Source organism: Etheostoma cragini, chromosome 1 (assembly GCF_013103735.1).
Source record: "Etheostoma cragini isolate CJK2018 chromosome 1, CSU_Ecrag_1.0, whole genome shotgun sequence".
NCBI lineage: Eukaryota > Metazoa > Chordata > Actinopteri > Perciformes > Percidae > Etheostoma > Etheostoma cragini.
This window is the reverse complement of record NC_048407.1, coordinates 15,697,020-15,707,847: the sequence shown is the minus strand read 5'-3', so window position 1 is coordinate 15,707,847 and position 10,828 is coordinate 15,697,020. Positions and strand designations below refer to the sequence as shown.

The 10,828-nt window shown below is 39.1% G+C and overlaps 1 protein-coding gene across 2 annotated transcripts in view; it reads left to right on the top strand.

Moving 5' to 3' along the window:
* Nucleotides 1-585: 585 nt before the first annotated feature.
* Nucleotides 586-10,828, top strand: part of gpc6a (glypican 6a) — a 143,960-nt gene continuing 133,717 nt past the window's right edge. For both annotated transcript variants that reach the window (XM_034882142.1, XM_034882134.1), the window contains exon 1: nt 586-1,235. In XM_034882142.1, the coding sequence (XP_034738033.1) occupies nt 1,076-1,235 (160 nt within the window). In that variant the 5' untranslated portion in view covers nt 586-1,075. The remainder of the gene's footprint in view (nt 1,236-10,828) is intronic.

Here is a 10,828-nt window from a genome sequence, read left to right as displayed (position 1 = left end):
TGACACACATTGATGTTAGTATGATGAGCCAGTTCTGTGCTGACATAGGTAATGTATTACTTGTGGCTGGTAAAGTTAAATTAGGTGAAATCATTTTCATAAATATAAGACCGACAAAGACCTCTGCCCCATTGAAAGCATTGGGGGTTTTGTCCAAATAATTTAGGCAACAATAGGCAAAACGAGGCTCTTAGCATGAAGGACATTTTACGCTGCAGCTCTAACTGTCAGAATCTGAGCTAAAATGAAGTTACGTTAAAAAATGATAACAAAATAGGAAAGGTTGCACATAATTGGTAGAGATAAAATAGCATATATGTGTGGTACTGTGTGTGTGTGTGTATGTGTGTGTGTGTGTATGTGTGTGTGTGTGTGAGAAAAAATGTCTGAATCTTAATTTGATAAAATGTATCATATTACTTTCATAGGCTGTGGTTTAGTGAGTTTGCGAACTAAAATAAAAGAAATAGTTTGGTTCGATGCGTAGGTTTGCTCTGCCTACACTACCTCCAGATCCCCGCGCCTCCACCAACATGTGTCTACACAGTGGCTGCTGCTGCTGCTGCTGTTGTGCGCATTACCAAGGATGCATAAAGGCAGAGGACAGTGCGCGCCCCTGGATGCGAGCAGCTCAAGTCGCAGCAGCAACTCCACTCCATGTTTTGCCCTGCCCTTGTGCGCTCTGCTCGCCGTGCAGCGTGTCTCCGTTGCATTTTGCTTTCCTCACACCGAGACGAGCACAGGGCTGCTGTGTGTGCGGGAGAAGTTGTTTGCACAGAGAGCACCAGGTAGCAACTGTCTTCTTCAAACGGATTCGTCCAAGCTGGGATCAATCGGACTCGTCAGGGTCTTTTTCATTTTCGAGGTGGCAAAGACGAAGCTTTTGCAATGAGGTGGACGTACCAGTATCTAAAGTGAGGAGTGATTGTCATTTTTTTTCTTCTTTTTGTTTGAATGAACATCTGACACCTGCTCACTGGAGACATTTTTTTTAATCAGCTCTTCTGGGATTTGTTTTGTTCCTTTTTTGACGGAGCTCGTATTTCCCTGTGAAACATTATCAAGGATTTCACTGATGTATGCGATGTGGAGACTGCAAGTCGCCTTATGTACTCTGTCGGTGCTGTCCCTGTCATCTGCTGCTGAAAGCAAAGCGCGGAGCTGTAGCGAGACTAGGCAAGCTTATAACGCTAAAGGATTCAGCCTCGTCAATGTGCCTCATCAGGAAATATCAGGTAATTGACAAATCATTAAACAATTGGACGGTGATCGCCACACACAACCTGATCTAGATGCTCTCCGATCTCCCTCAAACATTTGAGCATTTTACTCGCCCTTTTACCAACATCCCGTGATCCCCTTATCATAATATCCAAAACGAGTCAAAAGTATTTTTGTGCAACATGCCACGTTCCATGGTGGACTTTGTTAAGCATTTGTCTGAATTGAATCTAAGCTGTAGGTATGTTTGTTGGGCTTTTTACAAGTGTTTTGATTAATCAAAGACGTGATTCCAGCAGAGTGTAACTATATGTGTTTTTCTTGCTATTTGTATGATTTTCTATATGTCCACGTTGCTTGATGAATCACAGCAAGCTGCATTTCTTTTATTATCTTCCAGTGAGTAGATACCAAACACTGGATTTAAAATCCAGACTACAGCTGAATTGATCCACCTGTCATCTTGCTCAATAAGTGTCCGTCTATCCATCCACCCTATAGTTCAACGTTTCAGGTATCTTATCTTACATGTTCTATGACAAATTAAAATAGGTAATGTCACAAAAAGTAGATTTACACTGAGAGTAAAACCCACATGTTACCTTTCACTTGTTTTACCATTGGGACCAATTCAGAGAAGTGCTCCTTTCCTCTTAGAGGTGACTTCACCCACAGGTTAGACATTGATAGATAAAACATGTATCACCAGAACTAGCAGCTCAAAGACTCACATGTGAAACTTCTGTATGTAATTTACTTGCGCCCAAATGTGAGATCATTAATAAATAGAGCTGCTGAAATGAGGACAGGGAAAGATTGACTGTGCAACTCTGAAACACCAGAAGCTATATTTTGAAAGTACAGTCGCTGCATACCTGTTGCTCGCATTCAACAGAAGATCATGGAAGCTTGTTGTGTTGTACTTGGCTAAATAGTGAATGGTGTTTACCAGTAGGGGGCTGTATGCACCCAGGACGAAAAAGTCTTTTTTTGCTGAGGGTTTCCTTTTTTCTTCTTCTTCTCGATATTCCTCAAGGGTACAGCTTAGGTTTTAATTCATGTGCTTTGGTACAGCAGAGATATGGGGTTTTATTATCTCTTGTGTGGTGGTAATCACATTTATGGTCAAAGCAGGAAAAGAGATTAGTCAGTAAACATAGTCAGCTTCATGAGAGGGAAGAGTGGAAGCAGAGAGGCCTGAAGTTAATCCCTCTTTTGCCTCTTACAGAGAAAATAGAGATACGGTATTGGTAATTGGCAGTGTCAGGCAGTAATGATCATAGAGCCGTCTTATTTGCTTAAAACAGGGTTTTGGCTGGATGGGAAATTGATATTTTTGTCACTGATTAAACGTGTGTGTAAGTCTCTGTGTGAGGGATCCCTACATTACTTATAAATCAAAAACAATTTTATCTAAGAATTATAAATCTATGTGGCATTATTGAGTCGCTAAAATGCAGACAAAAATAGGACAATTTGTGTCTTTAGAAAATACAGAAGTTGGTATTTACCAAAGCAAAAAGGAAAACTCCCCCCCCCATCCCCACACACTTATTCTGATCCGGTAGCAACATATATTCAGCATCAACTCAAGGAGAAATTTCACCAGACTACTCAAATAAAAAGACCAGGCACTGTATTTAAAACAGTGAATGTGTAGAGTAAAACTTACACGATACGTTTCTAAAAGTAGTAATGCAGTGCTGCTCTGGTTTGGTTTTTGTTTCATTATTTGTTTCTGATATGACAAAGCACAGGAAGCTAGACAGTCTTGAAGAGGTGGCTTCTGATGTTGCCCCCGGTTCCTTGTTGTCATCAGTGTTGTAAAGTGATGGTTTGTGATTAAACGCAGCTTTGTACAGTCAATCCGCGTATGTGAACTTGCACTAAATATGCGAGGAATACAATAGTAATAGCAGTCTGCTGATTCATTCAGACATACGGTATCTATTATTGAAACCTGAACACGGTTCATTTTTCAATTTTTTATTCAATGCTTGATGTTTGGATTATTTATTAAATCCCATTTGATTTCTTGAATGTATCCTGAGACAGAATCTTGGATGTCACCTGTACAGCTGTTTTTATTTACTTTGACAGTTGTCATAGGAGTATTCCAGGATTTGACTACAGAGTTTTTGTTGGCCTCCACCTGCCCAGAGCACTGAATGGGTTCCATTTACCACAACAAGAATGCAGAATGTGTCAGATAACGTTAAATAAATGATATGGAAATTCCTTGGACATACTTTTATTAGATTATGTAGAGTTTTGGGGCTTACGGTAATAAATACATGGAATACACATTACAGTGCATTGCTTTTCATAGCTATGTACGACTAGTTCACGAACACAGCCTTAGAGTTTTCAGAATTTGTTCTTTTGTGTCATGTACCATTTGCCATTTACTTGGAACTTTAGCAAAATAAAGTCAAAGACAAAGTTATTTTTGCCAAATTATTGATCAAGATGTTTTGTAGTGGTGTGATCAAATCCCAATTACAATTTGTGTACAGACACTATGCTGTGTGTAATTGGATTTTGTTTTCTCCAAATAACCTTCGCATACAGTAAATACAACAGAAGTTAGATATACGTAGGCCTCAGGGGATGTGGTAGTAGAAAGCAGTCAATTAGCTATGCTAGTACAAATGTGTGGCTGCGTGTGCAGCGTTTGCATTCATCCTTCCATCATTTGCATTGTGTGCTATGCCTCTAGATGCTGAACAAACAGGTGTAGTACTTATGCAGAGGTGGCTACCTCAGGTTGTAAGCTAACATTTGCATAAACTAAATATTTTGACAGCTACTGACAAGCTGAGCTACATACATTGTTTAAATGTGACAAACACAGATTTGTTAAGCTGTTAGTTTTTTGCGTATTATAATACAATAGGCCATACTTTAACTTTAATTCATCAAAAATCTCATAAACTTAAATAAATGTGTAGGTTGTTGGTGGCATTCTGATGGCATTGGTCAGACCCTTTTTATATAAGCACGTTTACACAGCTACTATCTAAATTCTGCAGAGCATCCATTATTGAAATATTACAACAGTGTTTGAATAGGTCTATTGGGCTCCAGAGTCATAAAACTTATTCAGAACATACAGAAACTGGATAGGTCATCAGAGCAGAAACCCCAAATTGATGTTTCAAAGATTATAACAGGAGACGAGGTTATATCTTTGTGGCTTTTGCTTTTTTTTTTTAAACTAAATCTGCAAAGTTCAATTTTTGCTATGCTTTCAATGTATAACTACCCAATAGATTAGACAACATTTTGCAATTACAGTTCTTACAGCGATTGAAAGCAGAAACATTATTGTGGTCTCAGAGACCGTTACATAGTATGTGGTATCACCCATGAAGAGATGTAATGCACGTTCAGCAATATAACACTTCTGTCATTCTTGTTGCCATGCTTGGCAAATTGTCATCATCAATAGTTGTATTCTGGGATTGAGATAACTCTTTAGCACTAATGCAGACATTATGTAATTGCTCAGTTGTCAGACCCAGTTAGAGGTCAACCCTAACTGGCTACCCACTTCATTGAATAAAAAGTGCTACTTTGTCTTTTTGCCTAAGGACTCTTGAGTGCCTCAGTTGACTTACAGTACGTGAGTGGTGGGAGTTAGAGGCCAGTGAGAAAAATCTTACTGGCATAAGACTAGTTTTCCTACAGTTAGAGGTCTCTCTGAGAAGTGCCAGTATTCTTTGTAAAGAGGAGGTTGGTAGGATAGAGCGGTGGTGGTGCGGAAACACACTTCTGAAAAATGTCTATAACTTGCTGGTGGACAGCTTCGTTAAACTCCACCAGGTCGAGCTTATGATTCTTCCGCTCTTGTGTCCACAATTTCAATGAACTATCGCCTGCCTGGTGTTTTACACAGCAGTCAGCCAAAAATGCAGCCTGTGAAGATCACCCCTGTTTGCCTGTGGCAGACGTTAGTTATAGTGTCGTGCACATGCTGCTTGATTGTCAGCCCTTTGTTCCTAAACACAACTTCTCAATGCTTCAGTCGGGCCCTGCTAGGGAGCTCTTGCTCCGAGGCTTTGTTGTTAATATCAACATCTTTACGTACACAGAGCGGTTGGGATTGTCATGGGTGGACATAGTTCTTTGCTTCGGCTTTGAAACAAAATCCCTTGATGTGCTGCGGTTTCTATTAATGAAGTGAGCTTCTTACTGTATATTTTCTTTCCAAAGAATAACAACTACCTTTGGTGTTCATTGATAGCAATTTTAGAGAATATTATTTGATTTTTCTTTAACATAACAGTTGTTAACTGTTACAAAATCCAGCATATTTTTCCTCTTGTCAATTCCTGAAGCTGCAACTCTCTCTGCTTATCATTATGATCTTTATGTTGCAGTTGGCCAATTCCCCATTTACACAACCCACACATCAGAAATCTTTGCTGTTTGTACTTTAATGAATGTCAGGACCCTTGTGAACCCTGTATGCGACACATTTAATATCGTCAACGTTTGATATTTTTTGACATAGACATCACTGTAGCTCCTAAAATAAAATAAAATAAAATAAAATAAATGAATCTTACAACACTTAACATCTAAATTTAGGATTGTTATTGACAGAAATAAACAACACATTTTTGTATTCATATGTTTTTTTAAAGCAGTTTTAAGCCCATGTAGTTTTGTATTTGATGAATTTTTTTTAGGGCCTCAGATGTAATTGGTTGAAATGAAAAATTATTTAACGAGATTATACAATAAAGTCATAATTAAACAGTAATCACAACTTATTATTGCTGTGTTCCTCAAGGAACCATTGCAAGAATGAGCAGTTTGAAGCTATTTAGTACTTTGCACTCGCATGAACATGCTATCCGTCAGGATTTTTTTATGACACAATATAGCGCAGAAAAGATTATGGTTAATATTTTGATGTTACATTTCTGCACATTGTCACAAAAGAATGTAATCAATAGTCTATTGCACATATCTAAATTCATTTATTCATATGCAAGGCAGATAGCCTATTTAAAATAAATGGGAAGATAATTTTAGATGTGTTCACAGCCAGATGCCTAATTACTAAATAATGGAATGACATAAGACCTTTAGTGAAAGTGTGGGAATACCACTCTAAAAGCCCTTGCCTAGCAAATATCCATATATAAAATTCTGTAGGGCATTTTTTTCCAAAGCCCATTAAGATGCTCTTGGCTCTGCCAAATTGGAAATAAGTCTCTTGCCAGCCTGTATACATCTTCAGAGAGAACAGTTAATGAGATGTGAGGGAGATTAGGCTGTGTGTGTGTGTGTGTGTGTGTGTGTGTGTGTGTGTGTGTGTGTGTGTGTGTGTGTGTGTGTGTGTGTGTGTGTGTGTGTGTGTGTGTGTGTGTGTGTGTGTGTGTGTGTGTGTGTGTGTGAGAGTGTGAGAGTGTGTGGCAGTTTAGCCTCACTTTCCCAATCTTTTCTTTTTGCTTTGCACCTCTATTGTGGGAGGAAATGACAAAAGTGTTTTGTTTTTCATTGGGCGAGTCAGATTGTATGCATAGAACATCCAAATGAGTTCCAGTGTGAATCAACCCAGCAGTGTTTTTTTTTCGAAAATTCTTTTAGATTTGGTCAATGAGAATATCTTACAGTTGTCATGACTTGATAAATGTGTCAATCCTCTGCAGGCATTCAAGTTTAAAATGCATATGGTCTGCAAGCTTCCTGGCAGCCTTCCTCAGCACTATGTATGGTGCTTTCTGAGTTGTGTGAAAAGCCTTCGGCTAGTGTAGAAGACTGCGATAGCACTTTTTTTCAGTTTCAATCAACTGCTGGCCTAAATCAGTAATGGAGGGTGGGATTAAGGATCACTACCCTCTCAAGCCTTGAAAGGAACTAGAAAATAACAGCAAGAAGTCTATGGATGGATGTAATTGTATGTTGAGGGATTAGAAGAGAGAGCACAGAAAATATCAAAAAATAAACAATCTTACTCAGTAAAAGAGAGCACATAGGCATCCAGAGCATCCTTGACTAACTCTGTGAGGGATACAAGGAGGGAGTCAGGTAGGATGTAATCCATCTGAGTTTGAAGGATTAGTGATCAGACTCGCTGTTTGTGTTGAACAGAAGAATTGCTACATGCTGCTTTTTGTACTTGTTTCCACAAAAAGAGAAAAAGCATTCAACTTTGCTCGTGTCCTTAATACATTAGTGAAAGAAAAACTGGCGCAGGAGGTAACAGAAGGAAAAGTCTTTTGTGGTGTTCCTCCACTGGGAAAAGTGTTCCCTCTGGGATCTCTCTGTCAGTTGGGGAGGGTGGTCCAGGAATTTTGTTGGGGGTGTGGGAGGTCAATTTGTCACATCATTGTTGACATGTCAAAATATAACAGGGTGGCTGTCTCTACTACTGCTGTCTAATGGCACTTTCCCACTGCTAGCACCAGCTCTGCCCGGGCCTGAATCTGCTCGACTCGTCCGTAGTGCCCCGTCCTCCTTTTTCCACTGCAGGTTTTGTCATCATGTCTTCATGCGTGAGGCGAGCGTGGCTGGTTGTCATCGTGACACCACAGGAAACTGCCATGACCCAACGTGACACACACACAGAAAGTCAAAGGTGTGCTGTTTTAGATCCTCTGCATGTGGCTGTTGCCACAGCCAGGAAACAAATTTTGTTTCAAGAGAAGCTTGAGGCATCAAAAAACACAGCTGGCTAAACTATTTAAAAATGGTGAGTTTGTTCAGACACCCCCCGTCTGCCGCTAGCAATGGTGATGCAGTGATTAGTGACGATTCTCTTGAACCAATCAGAAGTCCACAGGTTTTCGTGTCACCTTGGAACCACAACGGAGATGATATTTAAAAAAAAAAAGTACCTGTTGGCAGGTACCATGGACTTTTTCCATAATTGAAAACCCCAAAAAATGCAAGTAGAGTTAAGGCGTGACGAGCAGGTACCATGTAATGGAAAAACGCCATATGAACGGGAGACCTAAAACCATGTAAAACACACTGTTCACTACATAGACAATGCCAATAACTTAAAATAAGGGTGGGGTTTTTCTACCATTATTTATTATGTGCTGTATGTTAGAGAACCAAGGCATTCTGTTTATTGCTATGGTCTTTCTTTTTGCCCACACAGACCTTTTTGCCCCTGGAGGGGAGTCTCTATATAGAAGTCCCAAGCTTGACACCCGTGATAAGGCTCAGAGGGATGAGTGCCACACAGTGCTTTTGGGAATACCCACATGGGTATGTCATATCGAGGTGTCAAGGATGCAAATAGATTTTACACTGGGGACCTTTTTGTTTTTGTTTTTCAGACACAGACTGGTACACATGGCTGAGGTGATTTGCTAAATAAGCCACCCCTCAGAGACTTGGAGGTAAACAAGCATTAAGCACAGATAAACATGCATTCCAGAATTGTCATGGAAACATCAGACGCTGTCAACGGATGCAGACAACGGTGATGGCATTGCTGTTAAAATGTCAACAATGACACTGTTGTTGTGTGGATGAAACGTAGACCGTCTCTACCCCTGAAAGGCCTCTGAGGTGGTTTCACTGTTGTGAGACCACGGGGGACTTTTGATTCATCAAAATCAATAGTGCAGATGATCCAACATGCAGATATTCTTTAGTACAAACAAAGCAACAGCAGTACATCAATGGCTTACTTTAAGGCCTGTGAACATCATTCAGGATTCTAAATATAGTTAGACTTTTTTCACTGTGTAGTTGAGGCAGAAAATTCAATTGGATACTGAAACACTTAACTTTAGTTTTACCAGATGGAATTGAAAAACAAGGCCAACCTTTATGTAAAGTGATGTGGAGGTGCATTTAAAGAGTAGTAAAGAATAAGGCTGGGGATTTTCTGTCAATACATTATGAATTCCCCAGCACGTCTTTGGCTCTCAGCCACAAGGCCGCTCATTCCTACTGACGTAAATCATCAAAACAAATTACATACAGACTACAGTATGTATTATCATTTTCAAAACTATTTTGAACTTTGAAAAGTAATTCTTTAAAACAGCTGGGCACCGTCATTTTAGAAAACTTTACTCAAAAAGAAGTCAATACTGTATTTTTTGGACTATTTTCAAAGGTGGATTTGTTGCCTTATTGAGCATTAACATCATCAGCGCATTTCAAAGGTTTTGGGACAACAATGGAGCTCTATGGTACAGATGAATAAATTATATCAGGCTTTGCTTACATAAAGGCTATACCTTTTAAAGGCATAAGTTAAGTTTTGTTAGAGTATTTTCATGTGATTTGTTTTAATATAATACATTTTTTTAAATTTTTGTAGTATGTAACCAGACTTATCGATGAAGATTTAGTGCGTAACCTTTTTATATTAATGAACATCCATTGCATTCAAGCCATTGCCAAATGAGTTGCTACAAAGCTAATTAAGACTATGCTCCACAAAAGTCTCTCTGTATTTCTCAGTATGGCTGTGTTCAGAAACTGGTGTCATCCGGCAACATTAGCACACAGAAAATCAAGCGAACATAATTATCTCTTCTGAAGAGTCCATTTTTTTTTAATACTCCTTGTGCTCCGTGACTACAAGCAACTGTGTGGAGGAGGGGTGGAGGTGATGCACGATCACTGAAGGTGGATGCCCTAAGGGGATGACAGAAACTTCGCACTATGGCTTTAACACTATATAAACCTATTTGAGGAAGTAAATTAATTATAATCTCTGGTCCCAGTTTATAGTTTTTTGAAACAACAGTTATTTTCCTTTGCTCTAGAGAAAACCACTTCATTTTCTCCTCTTCTCTCTAATCTGGGTAGCACCCTACCTAGAAAGTAAAATTAGCTAAAGGCTGAGTGGAAAGTTCTGTTTAATTCTTTTGACCGCCAGAGACGGTATAAATCTAGTCACTACTAATCTTCTCTGGTGGTAACCAAGGATTGATAGAACCATACACCGTACGTGGTGGGGCTCTAGATTTGAATGCATCTGCTGAAATTTCTGTTTATGATTGCTTGTGTGTAAATAGGAAATATGAATGGGATAGTTATTTGCACTGTATATGGCCCTACCAGACTAATGGAATAATTATCTTAATTGGACTACAGTGTGTATGTTACATACTCAGTCAGTAGATTGAGAAATGTCTGGCTCTAATGCTGTGTGGGTGTTTTTGTGCTATCTTTTGCCCTGCAATAGTGGAGGTTTAGTGAGGGTTCAGTTCAGGAGATATTCAGTGAAAAAGAAGAGCTTTGTGCTCTCAGTAAGCTGTCTGTGTAAAATTGTGTGTTACTCCTGTTTCTCTCATTTCTAATAAATCTATAAGTCATATGCACTTGATCACCATTACATTTGCAAGAAGGACAACAGGAAAAAAATGCACTCTTATATTCTGTGGCAGCTCAGTATGATCTTTACTTAAAATGTGCAATCAATAAACTATAAGTTTAAAGCACCCATATTATGCTCATTTTCAGGTTCATAATATTATTTTCAGGTTGTACCAGAATAAGTTTACATAGTTTAATTTTCAAAAGACACCATATTTTAGTTGTACTGCACATTGCTGCATATCCTGATTTCACCCAGTGTGTTTGGGTTTCTGTTTTAGCTACAGAGTGACACATCTCACTT